At 48.4% G+C, this 24,022-nt stretch overlaps 2 protein-coding genes across 2 annotated transcripts in view; one reads left to right on the top strand and one right to left on the bottom strand.

Moving 5' to 3' along the window:
* Positions 1-419: 419 nt before the first annotated feature.
* Positions 420-1,652, top strand: LOC147528664 (C-X-C motif chemokine 2-like). Its single transcript, XM_086611963.1, has 4 exons — positions 420-483; positions 929-1,064; positions 1,335-1,418; positions 1,532-1,652. Exons 1-4 carry the CDS (start codon positions 420-422, stop codon positions 1,650-1,652), a joined length of 405 nt encoding a protein of 134 aa, XP_086468089.1.
* A 5,544-nt stretch (positions 1,653-7,196) lies between these two features.
* Positions 7,197-24,022, bottom strand: part of CNOT6L (CCR4-NOT transcription complex subunit 6 like) — a 30,417-nt gene continuing 13,591 nt past the window's right edge. Inside the window, exons 2-12 of the mRNA XM_009989612.2 lie at positions 19,283-19,404; positions 18,609-18,795; positions 18,047-18,132; positions 17,257-17,346; positions 15,713-15,781; positions 14,268-14,425; positions 12,792-12,946; positions 11,660-11,811; positions 10,268-10,492; positions 9,092-9,294; positions 7,197-8,814 (exon numbers count right to left, since the gene is read on the bottom strand). Coding sequence (XP_009987914.1) covers positions 8,602-8,814; positions 9,092-9,294; positions 10,268-10,492; positions 11,660-11,811; positions 12,792-12,946; positions 14,268-14,425; positions 15,713-15,781; positions 17,257-17,346; positions 18,047-18,132; positions 18,609-18,795; positions 19,283-19,394 — 1,650 coding nt within the window. The 5' untranslated portion in view covers positions 19,395-19,404 and the 3' untranslated portion in view covers positions 7,197-8,601. The remainder of the gene's footprint in view (positions 8,815-9,091; positions 9,295-10,267; positions 10,493-11,659; positions 11,812-12,791; positions 12,947-14,267; positions 14,426-15,712; positions 15,782-17,256; positions 17,347-18,046; positions 18,133-18,608; positions 18,796-19,282; positions 19,405-24,022) is intronic.

Raw genomic sequence — 24,022 nt, 5'->3', positions numbered from 1 at the left:
AAAAATGTCACTCCCCACTTCCTCGCTCTCCCGCTCCGTGACCGTGCGTTGGGTGTCCCCCTCGGGCACCACCTGACGGGTGCAATAAAGGTGCCAGCGCTCGGTCCCCATCACTCGTGTCCCGTCCTGCGCCATACTGGGGGTCCGGGGGGCTCCGGGTGCCAATCCCTGTGGGTGGGAAGTGAAGCGGGGGGGTCACCGGCGTTACTGGGAAACGTGGGGCGAGCGAGCAGATGGCTTTGGGAGATGGCCGCGGTGGTTTTCGGTGGCGTGGGCCATGTGGGCTGGGGGGAAGCGCCGGCGGGGAAGTTGAAGTGTGGGACAGATCCTTCTCCACTCCCCCCACCCCATCCCGTGAAATCCCCCGTTGGCCCCAGCTATAAAGCGGCCGCGGTGGCGGCTCGGGGCGGGCAGCAAGGATGCGGCTGCTGCCGGCGGTGCTGGCCCTGGTCCTCGTCCTGAGCAACGCGGTGCCAGGGGGTGGTGAGTGACCTCGGGGTGTCCGTCTGTCCATCTGCCCCTCCAAATCCCCGGGCAGAGGCATCGGGTGCCCGGGATGGCGCTGAGCGCGGGCTCCTGTAAGCTTTCACATCTCTCTTGCCTATCTGTGAGCTTGGGTGTATCTTTTAAACCCCGGTGGGGGGTCCCTGGAAGCGGGGTGGTGGGATTTGGCTGATGGGTGATGGGTTTAAGCTGCTTCTCTTGAAGACCTTGATGAAACTCGAGCGTTTGGCGGGTTTAATTCATCAAATATTGGTGAAGTTTTCAAACACCTGCAGGAAAAGGGAGTGTTGAGGCTGCGCCGGGAGGGATTTGCGTCCCTGCAAACGGCCCCGTGGGCATTGGGAAGGGGATGGGCCGGTGGTGGGAGATGGGAGGAGGTCCCCATCCGCGTGCCCCACTGGGTGTGGGGTCCTGTGGGGCGCAGGTCTGTCGCTGGAGAGCCTGCTCACCAACATGAGGTGCAAGTGCATCAGATCGACCGCCCAGCTCATCAACTGGGGGCTCATCCTCGCCATCGACGTTACGCCGCCGGGTATCCACTGCCGGAGGAAGGAGATCGTGTAAGTGGAAAAACATGGGGGTCCTCCTACCCTCCCTGAAACCCCCTCCCCAAAACTGGGGACTCCGGAAAGGCGCAGGCTGCTGCGTGATACGCCACTGCGCGTTTTAACAGACGTGACCCCAAAATATCCCGTCTGTCTCCTGGCAAGGGTTGTCCATAACGGCACTGGGGAGCGAGAAAGGGTTTTCTCTGCAGATGGCGGCACAGGTAGAAAAATTTGGGAGGAAGAGGCGTTCCCGGGGCTAAGAGGGTCTCGTTGCCCTCGCAGCCTCACCCTGAAGAGAAACAAGAAGGTGTGCGTGGCCCCCGAGGCGCCCTGGATCCAGCTGCTCATCCACAAGCTGACGCAGAGGTACGCGACGTCGGAAAAATTCCGAGCGGGGGCTCTCGACGGCATCGGCAGGTCCGTCCCCTTCTCCCTTTTTCATTTCTTGTCTTTCCCCCCACCCATCAAAAACCCCGCAGGAACGTCCCCAAAAAAGAAGCGGCGGCGCGGGCGCGGCGGGACGCGGAGCGGTGGGCTGGGGGAGCGGAGCGGCGGTGCGGCCCCCCGGCCCCCCCGCTGCCCGGATACCGTTGTACGTAACCGGCCGCGGTGATGGATTCCTCAGCGGGGCCGGCGGCCCCGTAATCCCCCTGGATTCGGTTCCGTGGCGCGACACCGGTGCTCCCTCTGCTCCCGGGGCTTCGGCAGGGGGCCGGAGCCTTGTCCCCCTCTTCTCCTACCCAAAAATAAAGGCTTTGCCTGTGGGCACCCAGCCTGGCCCCCGTTTCGGGTGCCCACCCCGGTACCATCAATAAAGGGATGAACGTGCTTCCTCCTTTGGCTGCGGCAGCTCTTTTTGCCCAGGTTTGTGTAAAATTGGGATTTTTGGGGGATGGAGGGATTAGGCAGGATGGTGGAGCCCTCGGGGCGCTGCCCGATGCGCCGCCTTTTCTCTGTTCCATGTTTTTGTGCTTTTTTGTGACCGCTGTTGGGAGGAACGGGTCGTGCTGTGGGATGCTGATGGGTGCCGGATGGGGTCTGAGCTCTGCAGCGCCGCGGTGCTGGGTCCCAGTTGCATGAGAGCGGGAGAAATGGGAGATACTGAGAAATTTCCTGGTGATGGGCTAAGGCTCTCTCCGTGGATCCCTCTTTTCCTGGGATGGACACACACCCCTCACGGGGACCGTGGCGACGCAGGTGTGACTTGGAACCCTGAGCAAAATTATTTGTAAAAATTCGGCTTGGGGGTGTCTGAGGCCTGGGGACCTCCCCAGAAAAGGCAGGAATCATATTTGTGTCATCCACCCCAAAACGGGGTCCCAGGGCGAGCTGTAAAACCCCCGGCCGGTCCCTGTGTCCCGCTCTGCCCACCCTGCGCTTCTCCGGAACCGCAGCGGGGCACGCGGGGGGCTGCGAAATGGCTTTTTATTGCTGCAGAAGGAAAGAAAAGCGCCGGATTGGGGAAGAACCGAGCGGATATTTAGCACCATCCACCCCGTGTGAGCAGCGCTCTGTGTCCGCTGTGCAGGGGTGGTGTTTAAATTTTAAAAAAAAAGAATTAAAAATTTGAAAAAAGGTAGAAAGAAGTAATAGTTGAGGGGTTTGAGGGCATCCTTTCCCCAGCTGCCCTAAGGTTGGAGCCAGGCAGGGCTGCTTGGTGCCGGGACCGACGTTATTTCGTCGGGAGAAGGTTCTTCTCCCTGCCTGGGTCCCTGCTGGCTCCGCTCGGAGGGGATTCGCGTTCTCGGGGAGTTTTTCGTTGCAAAGTATAAATCCGACTGGGGGGAATCACCCTGTGGCACGGTGCTTTCTCCAAAACATGAGTTCTTTCAGATAGAGGGGAAAAAAAAAAGGATCTTTTTGTAAAAGCGAAGGAGAGAGCCGGAGAAAGGGTTTCCTATCGTTGATCCTCGCAGGAAACATGGAACAAGCAGAGTTCCTACGTTGGGTTTTTGCTCAGGTCTCAGCTGAAGGCAGCTGCCCTGGGGCAGGCGAGGCAAACCCGGGGCCGGGATGCTCCGGCCTCCGCAAGGATCCATGTCCCCATCCGAGAGCCCAGCGCGCTCTCGCTGCAAAGGGAATCATAGAATCATAGAACGGTTAGGGCTGGAAGGGACCTTCAAAGGTCATCTAGTCCAACCCTCCTGCAAGGAACAGGGACATCTCCAACTAGATCAGGTTGCTCAGGGCCTCGTCCAACCTGGCCTTGAACGTCTCCAGGGATGGAGCAGCCACCACCTCTCTGGGCAACCTGTTCCAGTGTTCTACAACTCTCATGGTAAAAAATTTTTTCCTAATATCCAACCTGAATCTACCTCCCTCTATTTTAAAACCATTACCCCTTGTCCTATCACAACTGGCCCTCCTGAACAGCCTCTCCCCATCTTTCTTGTAGGCCCCCTTGAGGTACTGGAAGACCGCTATAAGGTCACCCCGGAGCCTCCTCTTCTCCAGGCTGAACAGCCCCAACTCTTTCAGCCTGTCCTCGTAGGAAAGGTGCTCCAGCCCTCTTATCATCTTCGTGGCCCTCCTCTGGACCCTCTCCAACTGGTCCAACGGGAAGCTCCCGTTTCCATAAAACGAGACGGAAACTCCTTTAAAATTTGAGCGTAAGGGTGGTCGGCAGTGCCACCGCGGCGGTCCCCCCTCTCCACCTGCATTTCCATCTGTTGAGGGCCAGGACCTTGCGGGTGGGAAGACAACACACAAGAAAGAAGTTCAACTTAGAAAAAAAAACTCTGTTTTTTTTGTCCCTGCTCTCGTTTCCTGGAGAAAAAGCAAACCCTTGGTCGGCGTCAGCGCAAAGAGCGGCCACAGGAGAAGACACGGTGGTGCTTAGAGCTGCGCCTGGATCTAGAGCATTATTATCTCCTCCAAAAATTGCTTTTTTGTCTTAAAATGAGTTCTTAGCCAATGCTTGGCGTAGAGGCTTAAGACGCGAACGGTTTCCACCAGGTTCTCTCAGGGTTTGGGTCTGTGAGTTTGAACGCTGCAGGGGGAGAGCAGGAGGGTACGTGACTGTATTTCTGTCATCTTATAAAAAAAAAAAAGAGGAGCTGTGTGTCGCAAGATGCTTTTCCTCACTGGGAGATGGAAAACTCAGCTGATCACAGTGTCTATCAGAAAACCCCAAACCTCTCTGTGTCTCGGGCTCACTTCTTTTCCAGTCTGTAACAAACCAGGTCTTCTCTCCCCCTGGGTACAACCACTCCACAAGAACAAGCACTTGAGCAGCGTTTAGGACATGCACAATGAGGCAGGTGAGGTTTTTTCCATGTTCTAGCTTGGTGCCAAAACCACACTGCTTCTGAAGCCACCGTTAATCAACCTCAGTGAGTCTTATAGGCTGCTTTGCTTCCCAATTTTTTGCTTCCCAAGCAATTTTGGTCACCGAGACCGCCCAGAAGAACATCACACCTCTGCGGTGACCAAGCAGGACGGTGACCGCTGCTCTTCTATTCGACAGCCTGATTTTAGCTGACCCCCCACCTCCTGCTGCTGAGTGTCCCAGCGTGCCAGATAGGATGTGCTTCCATCCGTCTTCTCCTCATAAAGCAGGGAGAAGGTCCTTCCTTAGGTCTTAGATCTTCATGATCATTACAAGAAAAACATCTGTGCAGAAGCCAAGAGCAGAGGAATCATAATTACGTACAAAGCTGAGGTCGCCGGGGAGAGGACAACCACTTTTTCCTTTTTTTTTTTTTTTTTTCCACTTCTGGCTCCTGCTCCCTACCAAGGCGGTGTGAATATTGTGCTCCTGGTCTAGGAATCCTTACAAGTGTTTCCCCAACCTCTTTCCTACATTAACAGAGAAAGTCTGAATGTCAACAAGCCCTTTGGGCTTCCCCACCACCACCTCACCAAAACCAACCCCTGGACAAACAAGTGATAGGAACCTTGGAGGTCCCAAGTTCTCACTCATGATTCCGACCCCGAGTCTCACGAGCCGCGTGTGGAAAGCCGGTCTCCGAAAGGCCAATATTTGGGATGAAGTGGGACCTGCAGATGCTCAGCATCTTTGTCAAGTGGGCCTCGGGGGGTCTAGAGGGTGAACGTGGATTTAGGGGTCTCCGCAGCAAAGCCAGCAAGGTGGGAGACCGTCATCCCCCCGCGAACGCGGAAAATCACGGCATGGCGTTGGAAGCTGCGTTGGCTCAGGGGTAAGTGCTTCTGGAAATGTCCAGAATCAAAGATTTTGGCTTTTTGGTCTATAAACCACAGAACAGTGAGGACTTGGGACTAATGAGAGGTTTTCTGAACGTGTCCGCAGATCAAACATGAGCGGCTTTTGATGGACAGAGGAAGTTTTTCCTCGTAAAGTGAAGTATTTTCTCAACAAAAGCTAGAAAAAGATGACAAAAGCTTTTAACGAGGCTACTGGGAAGGGAAGCTGGTCTCAGACCCCACCGTGCCACACCTGCCTTCAGCATGAGGTACGCAAGCGTTCGCCCCCCTTACATCGAAAGAAGGAAACGAAAAAATATTCAGCTACTTTGTACAAAATTCCTTTTTTTTTATATATATATATATGTATATACACACAAAAAACCCCGAATCTAACAGATTGATATATTGAATTTTAAAAAGTTGCTCGTCGAAGGGTGTTGGATTTTTGTTTTCTCTGCTTGCTTTAGGCAGTGCTGTTGCTTCGAAGTTGACACACTGTATTTTGGAATGTGAACCAAGACAACGAGGAGCACTAAAGGATTTAAGAGCTTTTTGTGGGGTTTTTTTGGGTTGTTTTGGTTTTTTTTTTCCAGGCATCGGCTGCGAGGACGCTGCGACGTGCTGGGATCGAGGGTCAGTGATGGAGAGAACGGATGGTTTTCCATCCGTCTCTGCTTAGGGGTTGGGATATTTTGCTTCGTGTTGCTCCCTATTCCCTAGAAAACACCCGACAACCAGCTTCCGTCTCCGTGAAAAGAAAAGGAGCGTCATCACCTGGATGGTGTTTACGGAAAGGGATCTCGTTCTGCGTGCCAGGCTGATGGCTGCCTGCTCCTCGCTCCCTCTCTTCTGAAAATTCCTCCGGAGAGCGGCGTTCCTGCTCGGCTGGAAAAAAAATTGCTGTGCCTTTACTTCTGCTGGGAAGAAGACAAAAAAAAAAAAAAACCAGAAGGAAAACAGGGAGGGAGCCAGACACGTGGAAGGTGGGTAAATATCTCCTTGGTTATGCGCATCGACCGAAACATAAACAAGACCAAAACATAAACTCTCTTTTTTTTTTTCCAAAAAAAAAAAATTCAGAGCTTTTGTGCAATGTCTATTGAAATAACTGTTGGGTTTTTTTTAAAAAAAAAAAAAAATTGCACAACATAATGGACGTTCAGAAGGGCGTTTTGCAGCAGAGAAAATCCAAGGAAACACCTTCCCGCAGCAGAACGATTCCATCGGTTCGAAAGCCAAGGTAAGTCAGACTTCAGCAGTTTACAATGTTTTCCAGGGTTGGGTTTTTTTTTTTTTTTTTTTTCATCCCCATCTTCTCCCACCCCCAGATTACAAAAGATGGTTGTTGGTTTTGATTTTTATTAATAAACGGGCTCCTCCGCGGTTCATATACAACCGTAGGCGAAGTGGAAATTCCGTTTTATACAAACATCTCAAAAAAAATGTTGGGAGTGAAGTATGGTAGGAACTATTGCTCACGTCGCGAGTTAACATGCGTGTAGGGAAAGGAGGAGAAGGGATTGTCAGTGCACCCCCCCACCCCCCCAAAAAAAAAAAGATACAGCAGCTGATTACAGAAAGGTGATGTCCACAAAATTAAGTTTTCCATGCTATTCTACTTTCCAGTACTATACTCTCCAGTCGCGTTCCCAATTTATCCGCAACGGCCGGGTGTCGAACGCTGAGGTATATTAAAAAAGAGACACCTGCACCTCGAGGAACATCCATCTTTAGAAAGGGCTTTTTTTTTTTTTTTGCTTTTTTTTTTTTTTAATTCTTTTGGGGCAGCACAAAGCCATCACCATACAGGAATTTCCCTCAGCTGCCACCGCTTCCAATTTTTAGCGGGCAATAGATGCCGCCGCCGTGTTTTTAGGCACTTCTTTTAAAAAAAAGAGGGAGCTGTCGTTTTGTCCAACTGGTTTTTGCATGCTGGCCCCCACCACCCCCTCCCCACTCCCCAGCAAGAGTCAGGGAATAGTTTCTACTCTACGTTCCAATTGATTTATTTTTTTTTTTTTCCCCCCCTATGGATAATTTCCTATGTGTAAAACGACAAAGGAAAGGTTGAATTCGAGAGTAGAGGATCAGCCTGACTTGATTTTGCAAGAGCAAAGAGATGGCTCCTAAGTATTTAAAACTAATTTCCCCATTTAAATTTGACTTTTTGAAGTGTACGAATGAGACATAAATATAGGCTATCAGTCTGTTTAAAAATTTCATCCACATAATGGAAAATTTTTTCATTTATTAAAAATATCACATTTTGAGACTAGAAACAGTAAAGTGCATGAAAAGTTTAAAATATAAATTCAAGAAAAATCTTATAGCAGCAAAAAAGCAGAATAAAGAAAAACTTAAAAACACAGACACAACCTTTTCCTATCACTGTGCCTTTTTTTTTTTTTTTTTTTTTTAACATTAAGCAGCCAACCAATTTTTCAGACAATTGCATTATGTTTAATGCCTCTTCAGGCACAAGGTTTTGAACTGGCCACCTAGAGCATAAAAAAGGATAAAATAGAAAAAAAAAAAAAGGATTTCCAACGCATCCAAAGAGCATTAACAGTCGGGAAAATGAACCAGCAGCTTTTTAAGTCAACCCTGACCAAGAACAGAAAAGAAAAGTTGTTAAAAAAGTGTGCTGGCTATTTGGCAAGTAGGGTCAGGAAAAACCGACGCTGGGCGTTCAACGCTCACCCGCAACGTCTGGTCAGACGTAGCTTCGCTGGAAATTTGGTTGTAAATGAGATAAAGTCAGGAGAATTTAGACCTCCAATTTGATCACAGATACTCATCTATCTTTGGTTTTCTAATTTTGGTTAGAGGAGGGGCAGGGCCACACTGCTGATTGTTTATAGTCAGGTATTAAGTGCTTCGCTGATGTGCAAAATTTATTTCAGATGCAGAGTTCAGTCTCCGTTTTGGGTTCAAACGAACGGTAGTTCTAATGTTCTTTCTACAAAACAAGCTTTTTTTTTTTTTTGTTGGTTTGGCTCAATTTGCCACGTTCTGGACAAAAGCATTGTCTTGAAATACGCTAATAAGCGAGTTTTTAATCTCATTTGTGAGGGCAGCCTCCTACCGAAACGAAAAAGCTTGCCAGTTTTAAAAAAAAAAAAATTAAAAATCTGGAAAAGGAATAATACTTTGGTTCCAGCCCTAGTGCCAAATGATACCAATATGCACCAAAATGTGCAAAATCTCCTATCAAACACATAAGGAAAGGAGCTTGAAGAAGCAGCTGGAGGTTGGCCATACTTCACTCCTACATACTTGGATTTACAACTGTACAGGTCCGTGACGACAGGTCCTCGCCCTCCCAGGGACAGGTCCTCGCCCTCCCAGGGACAGGTCCTCGCCCTCCCAGGGCAGGGCTCCACTACCTCCTGCTGGGCAAGTGCACACCGTTGACGAGAGGCAGGAGCGGAGGGTGGAGTTCGAGTTGTGTTAACAGTGAGAAGTGGTCTGAAGGGATGTGAGGGTGTGGACACCCAGTGATGTTGTTGTCAACCAGCCACTGAGGATCCAAAGGCCCCAGGACGCCGAGCACGTTCATGTGAGGGTTGGAATAGAAAATGTAGTCAATCACACCCTAGGGAGAAAGAGAAACGCGACAGTGAGATCAGACCTTGCTCCTGGCAACCTGAAACTCGAGTAGCTTCCGGGAAGAGCTGGAGTTGGGCTAAGAAACACGTTGGGTGATCAAAGCAAGGATTTGGGTGAGGTAGGAAAAGCGTCCAACGGGTGGAGGAACCAGTGAGGAAACGTTTACAGGAACAGAGGGCAAGACAGCCAACGGTCAGAAAATTAAGACAGCGTCCTGGGGAGACCAGGTGAACGTCTGCCATTTGAGAAAAATCACTGCTTACTTTGAAATCGAAAGTGTAATTGGTGTAAGGCATCAAGTTGTTTTCGTAGGCGCTCTTCAGCTGGAAGCCATGCGTAATCCTGCCTTCCGAAGCCCCGTTTTTCCCGTTGCCACTGAAGTTCATGAGACACTCGTTGTAACGCAACTCCTTGAAGTCCTTGTGGTTGTCGGCTACTATGCCATTGCTTAAGTATTCCACTACACCTGTTTGCAAAGGAAAGGATTCAGGGAGCTGCTTTGAAATACAACATTCTGGGAACGTTGGCCTCGAAGTTAAAAGCCAAAACACCAATAAGACACGCTGTGAGATGGGAAAAGAGCTTTCCACCTAAGGGGAAATCCACACGGCGGCTGCCTTGTCGGCGTCTGAGCCGTACACACCTTTCTGACGCGCGGCCGGGAAAATCATAGAATCACAGAATGGTTTGGGTTGGAAGGGACCTTAAAGATCATCCAGTTCCAACCCCCCTGCCATGCGTAGGGACACTCTCCACTACACCAGGTTGCCCAAAGCCTCATCCAACCTGGCCTGGAACACTTCCAGGGATGAGGTAGCCACAGGTTCTCTGCGCAACCTGTTGTAGTGCCTCACCACCCTCAGAGTGAAGAATTTCTTTCCTGTATCCAATCTACATCTCTCCTCTTCCAGTTTCAAGCCATTGCCCTGTGTCCTGTCACTACACACCCTTGTAAAAAATGAGGCTCTCCGGTGCTTTTGAGCCCGTTTTTTGAGGATTGCAGTAAGCCCACAGTACATGTAGGGTAGTAGGTGTGTGACGGGGTGCTGCAGAGGCACCTTTTGTACGTGTACCTGATACTACGGTACCAAACGTCATAATTAACAAAGCAAACCCACTAGAAAGTTTTCATGTCCCATCACGAACTCCCATCTTTCTTACTTCTGTTGCTGCTCAAGGCATGGGTATTTATTTAACCATTTTAAGATCCATTTGTGCTTTTTTACACCTAGGCGTAACCGACTCTTCTGGAGCGTACAACTCACCACGAAAAGCGGTCTACTCAAGCAGACTTGCATCCTCTTCAGCCAGATTTCCAAAGACAGCTGTCATCCATACCTACCCAGGCAGGTGCAAGCCACCCCATCGCCCCCAGAGGAAAAGAGGATTCCAACGTTCTAAAAAGGTAAGTTAAAACTTAAGCCAGGCTCAAGTCTTACCTGAATCAGGCAATGAGTTGAGATCCGCACACAGCACCAGAGGGATAGAGTTAGGATCTGCTGTTGGGCTACCGGGCCTGCTTGAGGCTTTCTCGAGGATATTTTTCAGTTCCGAGACAAACATCATCGTCTGGACGAGTTTCACATCTGAGTATTCGGGGTCCCAGTGCATGTGGGCATTGGCCACGATAAGCAGCTGCTTGTCCACGTGAAGCGATTTCATACCTGGATAGACAAACACGTCGTGATCCGCGAAAGGCCGATTGTGTGACTACGACAGATGTTCCCCTGTTAACGTTCAGGGTTTAGCTACTGAGGGCTCCAGCTCAGAGACACCAGCAGATGGATGTATTTTCACAGCTGGAAGAAAAGGCATTACCTGAACCACTACTTGATCCTAAATCAGCAGCATTTACCTAACGTTACGTGAGTAAATCTCTCCAGCGCAGGAAAGAATAGCCAGCATAATCTGATATTGTTACAATTGCCTTCTTTCTCTGCCGTTCAAGTGGTCATCACTTGACCTTGCACCACTGACTCCTCGCTGCCATGGTATGGGAAAAACCTTTTCCCTTAGGAATAACTCACCTCTGCTTAAATGAATGCAGTATGAACCTGGCTGATGCGAAACGCTGTAGCTGCTTTGGCTGTTTGCCTGAGAGGGCTTTGAAAGATGGGGCAGAAAATCACAGGCAGCTCCTTCCAGCACTGCCTTTTGGACATCCTGCTCCTTGGAAGGGTACAGTGGCAACGAGCGATCAAAAAACCAGAGCAGCCAGAGCAGGGTGGCAATTTTAAGCACATGGAAATTGTCTACTGTATCTGATCAAACTTCATGAAAATGTGGCAGTCAGTTGATCCAGTGGCATGAAAAGATAGCTAGATGATCTTTAAGGTCCCTTCCAACCCTAACCATTCCAACCCTAACCATAATCTCCTTCTTCCACATCAGTGCATTAGCACTGTCATGTAATCACTGGGGGAGGGTGGAAGGATTCCATCAAGCTGGGGAAAAAGAGAGTTGAAAATAGAATTTGAACATCACCGACAACGACCGGTGAGAGCATATGCGTGTGAACACACCGACCTGGGAAAAGCTTCAATTCTTCAAGTAAAATTTAACAGAATAAGTAAGCAGGGACAAGAACTTGAAAGGAGAGAGCTCAACGCTGGGCATTGAGGCAACCAGTCAGGAAATCATCCGTGCCCTGTCTTAGCCACCGACGGGCCATCGCTTCTCAAGTTGGCGCAGTGAACAGCGTCTGATCATCGGCGAGTAGTTGGTGACCACCACCAACGGCAACCATATTGTAGGGAGCCGTGCTACCTCGGAATAACTCCCGCCTTGACGTGGCACCGAAGAACCCATGAGAGAAGCCCGGTCATACTCACTCGCTCCAAACAATTCTTTGTGCACCTCCAACACCACGGCGACTCCGATGTTGTCCTTCGTCATCACTCGGTTTAACATCGCTTCTGAACCTTCCGAGTTGGCCATCGCCACCTGGTTGAACTCCACCGTGTGCTTCTGCACCAGCGTGAATCTGAGGAAGCAAAGAGAATCACGTGTGGACACGGCTGACGTGCAGCTGCGTGAGAAGAGGCGCTTTCTATCCGCGCTCCGCTCTGCCGCGTCCGAGGAGAGAGCCTGGGGGACCAGGTGAGGCACGTTGCTTCGGTCTTCTCCTTTTATAAAAGTCAAAACAGTTCTAAGAAGTATTCTCCTGGTCAGGATAAAGCTCTCCCTCTGGCAGCTGAGAGACTCTCAGGGGAGATGAGAGACCTGGGGTTTGGGAAGCGTTCACTCGTTTCGGCGTAGCGCACCGGGAGGACTATTCAGAGCAACGCCCGGAGGTTATCGCACCTCCTCAAGAGTGTTCCAGGCAAAAAATGAAGATAAGATGGTAACTAGAGGCTTGCCTTTTATTTTGGGAAAACACATTATTAAAAACCAGCTTCTTTCAAACCACTAGTTACCACCATTAGTTGGGTGGAATTGGTTTTTTATTCCTTTCCACTCTTTGGATGCCCAAAAACACCTTCCTTCAGGACAAACTGAAGGTTTCCTACTCAAAGGGTTTTTTTTTTGTTTTGTGCTCTACGAAAATTTTTAAAAAGAGTAATATTAGTGTTCTGTTTTCACCTGAGAGCAGCACAGCGTAATAACCACTTCTCTGCACACCCTTGTTAGTTTCAAAGTTTGAAAAACATCAGAAGTCTGTTTTCAGACTTCCTCTATTCCCAACAAGTCGAGTTGGTTTTAGTCATCTGAAAAGCACGTTTTTGTTTCCAGAAACAGTCAAAGCTCCGAAACGAAGCTGAAGCTTTGCAAAACTTCCATTCTAATGACTGCAAACTGTTGCAAGGGAATATTCAGAGGGATGCTCGGCGTGGTACAACCCATGAGCAGTTTACACAGGTGAGAAGTGTGAAGGCCACCACCTCTCCTCCCTTCCCAACAGTTTGCTTTCAGTGTACCACAACTCTTTGGCTCAGGTATTCGACAACGTAACGTTTCGATTACTTTTCCGTTTTGAAGAATATTGCACAGCCGTCCACGTGCTTCTTCTCCTGCTCCGACATGATTTTGGCACGTGACTTGGGAGAAAAGAAGCCGTCGTATCCTCGTTCCTTCAAGGCTGGCAGAAAAAGGGTGAAGTATTGCTCCGTTTCCACTTCCTGCAACGGAACACAAATACTTTAGAGCTCACAAAGTCACCTAAACCCTTCTTCTCGCTGCATGGCAACCTGGGCCTGCCTTGGCTTGCCCTCAGCAGCTCTCACCAACGTGGAAAGCTTCAGCTGGCACAAATCATGTCACTTCCAAGATTAACAGCCTGCTGGAAACAGATTGGCATTCCTGGATATCCTGGAATTCCCCCCAAAAGGGAAAGTGACAGGTGTATTTTGAAGAGCAACAGATTACACCTGATATTTTTGACATCTGAAAGCGGACACCGTCCTCGGTTCAAACTTCAGAGAGCTCGACAGACATCCAGCAGCAATTAATATTTAATCTGCAGAGCGCTTTGGCACGAGGGTCTCTCGCTGTTCTGTAGCAACATTTGGTCTCCAAGAGGATTTCCGAGGTTGATCTCTTGAGGTTTTTCAGACCAAGGCAACTACTCTCTTCTTGTGCAAGATTTTTGCTTACCAGAGCTTGCTTAAAACCCGAAAGATTCATAGATTCATAGATTTCTAGGTTGGAAAAGACCTTAGAGATCATCGAGTCCAACCATCCCTAATCCCCATTAAACCATATCCTCAAGTAGATCATCCACCCTATTCTTAAACACATCCAGGGATGGGGACTCGACCACTCAAGATCAGTTTAAAGGCAGAAGCATTCAACTGTTGTAAACATCGGCAATAAATTTCTAATAACGCAGCGGGATATCTGTTCCAAGGACAATGGATATTTAACTCTGACCATGAGAGTCCCTTTGTTTGGCAATGAGAGTGGTTTAGAGACTTGAACTTCTGTACCAAGCAGGAATGGATTAGGAACAGTGGCATTTGGGGATACAGCATTCCACATTCTCCCTGTCTGCAGTAAATGCCAGAGGAGAATATTTAAGATGCTTATCTGAGGGGGAAAAGACCCAGATCTTCCAATTCGTATTACCTCCTAATTTAGCCAATTTTATCTCCCTTATTTGGTCTTGTTTCATAGAACACAAGACAAGGCATCAACAAGGAGCTGTGCACACAGCTTGTATTGGTAACCCCTGGAATTTGTGAGCAAGCAGGCGAATATGGTGGTGTCAAGAGAGCGTTTCATTTATAGAATCACAGAATGGTTTGGGTTGGAAGGGACCTCAAAGATCATCTCGTTCCAACCCCCCTGCCACGGGCAGGGACACCCTCCACTACACCAGGTTGCCCAAAGCCTCATCCAACCTGGCCTTGAACACCTCCAGGGATGGGGCAAAATTCATTCTCAAGGTGGAAGTTCATGTTTTCTGTTTCTGATGAAAAAGGACAGTCGTTTTCCAGTTACCTGAAGGCTAATGATATCCGCATCGCAGTTGACGATTTCCTCCATGATTCCCTTTTTCCTGTACTCCCAGTTGAGCGCCCAAGATGGGCAGTAGCCGTAGAGCTGCCGGGTGGCGTATTTATCACACAACACATTGTAACACATAACTGTGAACGAAGCTGGAAGGCAAGAAGGAATGGGAAAGGTCATCAATGTCTGAAGATGACGAACGCCGAACTTACTCAAGCCAAAATACAGAATCTTACGCAGTCTGTTCTAGAGGACCTACTGAACACGAGGCAGTGGGCTTATTTGGCTGAGCGTTTCGTGAGCGGGAGTCAAAAAAGGTCCTGCTGAGCCAGCAGTTACCAGGTAAAGCTCAACTCTTCCCCAAAAAAACCTCAGCATTGCTACCAAAACGAGAGGGCGTCGCGTGCGGAACAAGGCGACGCGATCCCGTTTTGCGGTCGGTTCGTTATTGCCTTTGGGGATGGGGGACAGGTAGGGGTTGGCGACAATTAGGAACAGCATCTCTCGGGATTTAGGGATAAAGAGAGGGAAAGTAGCAGCTGTTTCAGTGATGGAGACAAAACCCAGTATTTATTGCATGAGGTGTCTTGATACAGCAATTTTGGGCTTAGGTGACCTGTGTAGCTCTGAAGCAAAAAGAAAACCAAGCTGCTCCTATGCCATGCAGAACTTGGTCGTGGTGGCTAACAGAACTTTGGCATTTATTCCTACTTTTTGCTGGTTTGTTGTTCTTTAATATAAAAAAAAGTGATGGATGATCTGAACGGCAACATTAGCCTGCCGAACACAGGACCAAGTTTGGAAGACCTGCTGTCTTCAAATTTCTAGAAAGAACAAGTGCAGAGGACTGCCACGTGATTCTTGCTGGTTATTAATCTGATCTTCTGCGATATCAATATCAACGTTTTCCTTCGTCATCCAAGCTCCCAGATGGTTTTTGAGGGCTGTATTCAGAATGCCCAGAGGAAGAAGAGCCACTGGGTTTGGACAGCCTGAAGAAATATTGTGTCCTGCACTTGACCAAAATTAACAATAGGTGGCATTAAACTAACTTCAGTTACTTGCAGATGGAGACTTCTCCAAGTCTCACTTTGGTCCATCTGTGAGTGCACGCAGCATTTGTAGACACTTATTTTACAGTTCTTATTATTTCTGACACAAGAATTTCTTAAGAAAAGCTCTTTTGCTCGGGCATCAGTGGCTGGAACAGTTATGGAAAAGCCTAACATGGGAAAAAAAATGACCGGTGTCCCGTTCAAATTACAAAAATGATTTTTACAGCACAGCCGCATGTTGATTTTTTTAGTACAAATGAACACAAATTGCCATTTTCAATCTGATCCATGTAAGGCAGAAGAGTTCTCTGGAAATAAAGCTAAAGAGAAGTTTTTCAGTGCATCATTGTGTGAACAGAGGGAAAGGAACCACAGACTTACCTGAGGGCAGAATTTGGTCTCTTTCTTTTAAAGTAATCCATGGCCTTGGAGGCAGCTGCTCTGGATGAACTAAAAAAAAAAAAAATTAAAACAGTGATTAATTCAGGGTTTCTATTTGTAAGTCACAGTTTGTAAGTCCAAACCATGCCTGAGCAATAATGTTCCACGCTGTGCTTTGCAACCCCAACTCCCTAAGCCTTTTTATGCTCCAGGGGAGGTAAAAACCCATTTAAGTGGCTAGCTATAGTAAGAGCAGATTTGTCAGTTGTAAGACTCACGACTATTTTTGTCTCTTGCTTTCAAACCTAGAAGCACCACTGAAATACTCCTGCGCCTTGAATATGCTGCTGAAGAAGGAGGGGTAAATCCTGTAGCGGTTCAGACATCCTACGCTCCGCTTATCCAAGAACCTCACCCTATATCCATTATTCTGGCAGTGTTTTAACTTGGCAGACATCAAGTGGCAGAAGAGAAAGCTCAGTTACAGAACCACAAAGCAGGATTCAAGTCAGGTACGGGATTTTCTTCATCACTTTGGTGTTTCTTGACCTAAATTTGACGTTTTTCTTGCATTTGGATTATAATTTCTAACAGAAAGGATCAAAACGGCTTCAGCAAGGAAGACTTTGCCTTTTGTCAGTAATTGAAGGGTTTCACACAGAAGAGTGGGAACAACTGGCTGTAACAGGGGAAAAGCTCAGACCACACATGTCATAGAATCATAGAATGGTTTGGGTTGGAAGGGACCTCAAAGATCATCTTGTTCCAACCTCCCTGCCATGGGCAGGGACACCCTCCACTACACCAGGTTGCCCAAAGCCTCATCCAACCTGGCCTGGAACACTTCCAGGGATGGGGCAGCACAACTTTTCTGGGCAACCTGTTCCAGTACCTCACCACCCTCAATGTAAAGAATTTATTTCTTATATCTAACCTAAATCTGCCCTCTTTCAGTTTAAATCCGTTGCCCCTTGTCCTATCACTGCATGCCCTTGTAAAAAGTCCCTCTCCAGCTTTCCTGTAGGCCCCCTTTAGGTACTGGAAAGCTGCTCTAAGATCACCCCGGAGCCTCCTCTTCTCCAGGCTGAACAGCCCCAACTCTCTCAGCCTGTCTCCATAGCAGAGGTGCTCCAGCCCTCTGATCATCTTTGTGGCCCTCCTCTGGACTCGTTCCAGTAGATCCATGTCCTTCTTGTGTTGGGGACTCCAGAGCTGAACACAGTATTCCAGGTGGGGTCTCACGAGAGCTGAGTAGAGGGGCAGAGTCACCTCCCTCGCCCTGCTGCCCACGCTGCTTTTGATGCAGCCCAGGACACGGTTGGCTTTCTGGGCTGCCAGCGCACATTGCAGGCTCCATGTCACCCTCTCCCACCGCGTGTGCGAGCGTGCCTTTGCGTGTACGGCTGGAACCACGTGCCAAAACCACCCAAGCGGTTAGGAAAGACTTTCCCTTCCGTGGTTCGCGTTCTTGGGTTAGCAGCCAACGCCGTCAGAGGCGCCCGCTTTGAAACCGCCTCCGTCAAGCAGATCTGTAGGGCTGTCACCTGCTAGATTGTCGAGCATGTAGTTCAGTAGCTTGCGAGTTCCGTCTGGGTCCTGGTAGAGGCTGAGAATATCTTGTGATAAAGGATTGCCTGCCAACAGCAGAAAACAACAAGTGGATGATTAGCTGCCTGACTTTCTTGAGGCTATCCAAGCAAAGGAAATCGCCCATAACGAGACCAGACCAATTGACCTAGGAGATATTCAGGTTGCTTAACTTGGAACTGTAGAATACCACAGTAACAGGTGCTATAAAAATAGCTAGCACAGGTAAGGTTTGAGAATCATAGAATCATGGAATGGTTTGGGTTGGAAGGGACCTGAAAGATCATCCAGTTCCAACCCCCCTGCCATGGGCAGGGACACCCTCCACTACACCAGGTTGCTCAAAGCCTCATCCAACCTGGCCTTGAACAATTCCAGGGATGGGGCAGCCGCAGCTTCTCTGGGCAACCTCTTCCAGTGCCTCACCACCCTCAGAGTAGAAAAATTTCCTCCTTGTATCTAATCTAAATCTGCCCTCTGTTTTCTTACTTCCACTCAGCTCCATCAGTAATACAGTAGGCTAAAGGGTTTATTTACCTATCTACAGATTTGAAATAGGCTCGTAAGGAAGTTTAAAAGCATTAAAAAAGAAAAGCATTGCCAAACCTGCTGGTCATTTTTGCCCCAAGCTCGATACCTCAAGCAAACGGTGAGAACATGTTGAGGTAATAGACAAAGCTTTTGAGCCCAGCCCCTTCAGCAATTCAAGAGTACTGCTAGGAATATTTAACTGTGGAACTCACTCACCTTTCAAACCTAGGGTTTGTAGCTGGAAGAGCCGTCCAAGTTCGTAAGGCAAAACCCGTAACAGATTGTTGTTTAAAAGCAATTCCCTGCAGCAAATGCAAAAACATGTTTGATGAGTATCACTTCAGAAGAAAACTCTTACAGCACTCTGTGCCATTCATCTTCAAAGGTGACACTTTCCCCCTTGAATTTTTTTGTATTATGGAAAGATAGGCCAATCTTCCCATTCCAAAGCATGACTGAAAGACTTTCCTTAGGGAAAAAAAAAGCCTCCAAAACCCCAAAACACAAAATTAAATCGGGGAGAGTTTAAACAGCAGGCAATCACCAAGTCTCAAAGAATGTTTCAGAGCAGCAGACGACATAGCTTACAGACACGTCTCTGCAGAGATGAGAAAAGAAGGGTAATGAACCCAAAAGTAATTATGAGAACGGAAGCTTTGCTCCAATTGGGAATTTTTCACAATTATTTTATATACAAGAATGGAAAGCAAACTGAAATTCTCCGTCTCAATCGCAGAACACAGATTTTTGTCAAGTTAACCGGAATAATTTCTCTCACCTGAGAGATACCATGTTTCCTAGTTCTGCTGGTAAACTTCTGAGCTTGTTGGATGAGAGATCCAGGTAAACCAGATTCTGAAGCTTGGCAATATCAGGTGGAATGCGAGTAAGGTTATTGTCATTGAGGTGCAGAGCAGTCAAGTGCGTCAGCGACCAAAGCGACGTACTCAAGCTCCGCACTCTACCTGAAAAAGAAAAGCCAAGAACCACCTCGTCAGTCAGGTTGGCACTCTGGAACCATCAGACACAAACTTGGAGGGATGTCAGAATACGGGAATTCCAGTGTGGAAGCCCCACCACTCCGGTGAAACGCTCAGGAGATAGCTTCGTGTGTCTTTTTGATGAGCAGACGTGAAATAATTGTTTAACCCTCTCCGTTAAAACAGAGAGAGGGATACAGTTGTAGGGAAGCAGATGTGCTGGCCAAAAACTCACATCCAGTCTGAATTGGTGTTTTACACCAACTGGCGTAAAACACCAGTTGTTTTACACCAACTGGGCTGAACGTGAGCCAGCCAAGCTCAAAGGCAATCTGGTCAGTCAGTTATTCCTCCTCCCTCAACTCAAAAAAATCCTGTTTTCACCACAGGATCTCCTATTTCCAAGTGGCTGGTGCGATTCCGAGGCACCAACGACTCGGCCGAACCCAAATTCAAAACCAAACCGACTCACCCGAGATCTCCAATTCAGCCCAGTGCGACTTCTTCCCGTTGGCTACCTCTTCTGCTGACATGATGGTGTAAATTCTGCGAGGATCCGGAGGATCATATTTTTCCTTTGGCATCCCTGTTAGTCTGAAAGACCATCACAACCGTTACCATTTGCCACTCAACAGCATTTCTTCGTTTCTAGCCCGCCAGGAGATGACTTTTCCCAGTGATGCTCTGCAAAAACACACGCCCTGGAGTTCAGGTACAATAAATACGACGCTGACATCAGCCCAGTTGCTCCCAGCGCACAGAGTCAGGTGCTCAGACCTTTGCAGAATATGGCCAGCAATGGAAAAGGGCATTTTTTCCCAAAAGCTGGGTTTTCTATAGCCACCCGCAGCGCTACCTTGTCCTGCCCCGACGCAGACTTTCTGGATTTCCTCCTTTTTCCCCAAGAGCAAAGCGAAACCTGTGTCATCGCTGAGTTATTGGCCACGTGTGGAACCTGCAGACAAGATGACCGTGGTGAAAGCCCACAGATTGCTCCCTCTGTAGTTTTCCCAGGGAACCAACGAGCAAAGGGAACCCCCTCTTTGCTTTTGCAGCAATTATTTTCAACAAAGTCCCACTTGTGCACTCCACTTAGACAAGATTTGAAATCGCAGTCTGAAGGGGAATTAGCTCGATTTTTCTATTAACTGTGTAGCTTTTCTGGTTTGTGCTTTTTCATGCTCAGTATCAAAAAGGCTTTTTTGCTCCTAATGGCCTAAGAGACATAGAATCATAGAATGGTTAGGGCTGGAAGGGACCTTCAAAGGTCATCTAGTCCAACCCCCCTGCAAGGAACAGGGATATCTCCAACTAGATCAGGTTGCTCAGGGCCTCGTCCAGCCTGGCCTTGAACGTCTCCAGGGATGGAGCATCCACCACCTCTCTGGGCAACATGAAAGGAGCTCGGGTAAAATTCCCATTAGCTGTTCTTGTGCACACAGGGCTTCAGCTCAGTCCAGAACTTTAGTATCAGATGTGTTCATGTCTTAAGGATGACACATGAAACACACAGACCTTGATTTTATATCAATGTAAAGCAGGTCGACAGGATGCCTTTTTTTTTTTAACTCTCATACATACCTCTGCTACACCTGGCTGCAATAACTGGGAAGCTCTTCTAACTATAATTCATTTGGTTTGCTGAGAAAACTGTGAAGAATTTGAGGAAACCAGTTCAGATTTTTTTTTCAGCTAGTCCAACGAAACCAAAAAATCACATGTCCCCTTTATGAGCTTAACGTACGGCAGTTTTTTCCTACAGGTCCAGATAGCCGGAACAGCGTTCCAGCATCACCCAGGAGCAGGAGCTATCAGGGCTGTCCCCTGCGACGGTGCTTCCTTCCCCAACAAACACCCAAGGAAATTCCATTCACGGTGAATTCAGGCTCCCTGTTGCAGGGCAGACACGAGCCCCACATCTAATTCCAGCCGAGTTCTATTTCCAGGTGAAGTCGTCCGGCGAGGGAAGCTGCAGGGTAAGAGGATTCCGCGCTCACGCTGCTCAGCGGCAGCGATTCGCTTCGAGGCAATGAACGAAACAGATGACTTAAGGACACAGGATTAGCCCTGAAATCCTTCCATCCTCGTTTCGGTACCCCGAAATCGAGAACGGTACTTCCCAGCACAATCATACGCTTCGGATGCGCTCGATCTCCGGTGCTTGGGTTTTGCTGGATTTATCTTCACTGTTAAACACAGAAGCAGGGAGCAGCCCTGGCCACGTGAATGGATTCCTCACAGCCCCTGCCCAGAGCCACGAGAGCCCTACTTCACCTTTTCTCCCTGGCATCCTTGCCCTTAGACGCGTACGGAACTAATCCATGTTCCACTAAGTCTCAACATGGCTCTTCCTGACTTTTGCAAGGCCTTGGGAACCGACCGGAGGTGAACTGGGAGAGCTCGCGGTCCCTGGCAGCTGCAGAAAGCACGGTCCCAGGAAGCACATCGCAACGCTCCCGCGCTTGGTGTTAAAGCCTCATCGCCTCGGGAAGCACCGAGTGGGTCATCTAGCGTCGTACTTAACACAAATTTTACGGATTGATTCACGCCCGGATCAAGACCACAGTCACAGAATCACAGAATGTTGGGGATTGGAAGGGACCTCAAAGGATCATCTAGTCCAGTCCCCCTGCCGGAGCAGGACCACCTAGATCAGATCACACAAGAACGCGTCCAGGCGGGTTTGGAACATCTCCAGAGAAGGTGACTCCACAACCTCTCTGGGCAGCCCGTTCCAGTGTTCTGGTACCCTCACTGGGAAGAAGTTCTTCCTCATCTTTAAGCGGAATCTCCTCTGTTCCAGCTTATATCCATTTCCCCTTGTCCTATCGTTGGATGCCACTGAGAAGAGCCTGGCTCCATTCTCATGACAGTCACCCTTTCCATATTTACAAACATTAATGAGTCTCAGTCTCCTCTTCTCCAAGCTAAAGAGACCCAGCTCCTTCAGCCTTTCCCTCAGCCGTTCAGTCCTAACGTTTCAGGCATGGCATAAACAGATGGAGTCTGTCCGTGGCAGAAAGCAGCAAGGTAGTTTTTGCGGGAAGTCAAACTGTCATGTCACTGCCACGGGATGACCTGCAACGACCCTTTAAGAGCAAATGAGATTTCACTACCTGGCAATGTTTATTTCATCCACGAAGCATGCTGCAGATGAGAAGGGGGAAACTGAAAAGCTGAGTGGTGGAAATCGAGCAGAATACTGATAAAGGATTAAGGGTTTAAGGCAGAAGGGATTTTTTTGCATCTTTAAGTCTTAATCGTGATCAACCATTTGAACTGACCCAGGAAGAGTCTTCATTTTGCTTTTTAATCTGTTTTATCTTAAAACAAGCCGTACTTGGACCACAACTGGACCTAAGACAGCGCCAACTTTGCTGTCCAGCACTCAGCATCGGGTGAGTGCTCTGTGAAACGCGTTGCCCTTACCGAGTCTCTGCCTTCTTGTTTTCTGCAGTGTGATATTATAGTAACATGAGGCCCAGGCAGATGGAAATTTCAGTTTCTGCATACTGGAACTTCTCCCTGCCCTGTGTGCTGCTGGCAAAAGCTTTGGCCGCGCTCGTTTCCTACGGGCTTCTCAAGGTGCGTTTCCAGCTAAAAAAAGCCAGGGGGGAAATGATTTGTGTTTCTGCTCGCCGTTTCATCGCAAGCCAGACCCAGATGGCCAACAGCTCGGGAAGGCTCCATCCGGCCAGGGGTCTTGGCTGTCACACACACGTCAATCCAAAGGCTTGAGGTCTCCTCCAGCTGCTGAGCAGCTTTGCTGGAAACCAGAGCGGGGCTCGTCGTTCCCACCACCAGACCCCAGCAGCTTCCCGCCTCGCGCCGAGGCCGAAGTCGGACAAATATCCCAGGGCCTGGTGATGAAGACTGGAAAACCGCGGCGGTTAGCCCACCTGAGTCACCCCAACCTCATCCATACCTGCCCGCGGGCCCAGAGATGACCGCTGGTCAGGTGACACCATCCAAAAGCTTCCTCCTTGGCAGGGAACTCAATTAAATTCTGCTGAAATATCGCTCGTTAGGACAAGTGCTCTGCCAATTTAAAGCAATTTGCAGCAGTCAGAGGCCCGCCGACGGAACGAGCCCCGAGCTGCGAGTCAAACGACACGCACATTTCTCAGATATTAGTCACTTTAATATTATTTTGAAATAGTAGTGAGTCAAACGAGCGTGAGTGTCATTTCCACAGCTACAGAAAAGAGAAAACAAACCTAAATCAAATATGTTTTTTTTTTTTTGCTTCTGCGTCACAGCAACATTGAGCAAGACTTGAAAAGCCACCACATGTATTTTTTTTGAAGCAAAAATGAATTCTGCCTGGGTTCTCAACTCCTGTCGTTCCTGTCTCCCTCTCCACTTGTCCTGGAACTAAACCAATACCCAAAAATCCCAATCTATTTTTGCTCGGTCTTCAGGGAGCTACAGCGAGTTCCCTGAATCAATTAACCCCAAAATCGGATGCGTGTGAGCGCCGTCAAAAGGAACAAGGCAGGAAGGCCCAGCCAGGGACTTGGGAAGTGAAGTAGCAGTGATTTAGCTCAGCTCGAGCTGTTACGGAGTTGCACCCTGCAGGTTCCAGAGAGAAAATTCAGCTAACACAGGTGTAACACAAGTAGAATACATGCACTTGGGTTTTTTTGCTTTTTCAAGTGGCACAAAACAGAAATTATTGCTATCTTTTCTTTCCAAGAATTCCCTTGGAAAACTTCTGAAGCGATTAAAGCTTGCTCTCCGCTGCAACTCAATCATATAAACTTACACCTGGTATTGTGTAAATTAAAGAAAACCTGAATTCGAGAACATCCGTGCATATAGTAAGAACAATATTTAAGCTCTGAACAAAGTTGGAAAGCTGAGGGTTCCTAACAGGAGTGTCCTTGGCTGTGAGTCCATCCTCAAAAGCCTGAGGATGACTGGCATGGCAGGGTTACTCAGCTGCAGCCCTGAGTGTGGTCCCAGGTGAAGTCAAGCAGCTCCAGCTCAGCTGGGTATAAAAAGGGCTAAGGGGGAAAGTGCTTTGGTTTGGGATTCCTACAAGCAGAGTGTCTGTGGCTGCTTTTTTTGTGCTCTTAGTTTTATTTAGTGCTGTATTTGCTGGTTTTTGTGTACAGAATGTGCTGACTATGAATTGGAAGGCAAAAAAAAAAGGCATAATGTAGCAGTACTGAAGATGTGAAGAGGGGTAGGAAGAAAGTTTGGAGCAACC

Source organism: Tauraco erythrolophus, chromosome 5 (genome assembly GCF_009769465.1).
Source record: "Tauraco erythrolophus isolate bTauEry1 chromosome 5, bTauEry1.pri, whole genome shotgun sequence".
NCBI classification, from domain to species: domain Eukaryota; kingdom Metazoa; phylum Chordata; class Aves; order Musophagiformes; family Musophagidae; genus Tauraco; species Tauraco erythrolophus.
Note: the sequence above shows the minus strand (reverse complement) of the source record. Positions and strands in the feature narration are given on the sequence as shown.

Coding starts and splice junctions, on each gene's coding strand:
- LOC147528664 (XM_086611963.1), top strand. CDS start 420: ATGCGGCTGCTGCCGGCGGTGCTGGCCCTGGTCCTCGTCCTGAGCAAC. Junction 484..928: donor CAACGCGGTGCCAGGGGGTG/GTGAGTGACCTC, acceptor TGTGGGGCGCAG/GTCTGTCGCTGGAGAGCCTG. Junction 1,419..1,531: donor ATCCACAAGCTGACGCAGAG/GTACGCGACGTC, acceptor AAAACCCCGCAG/GAACGTCCCCAAAAAAGAAG.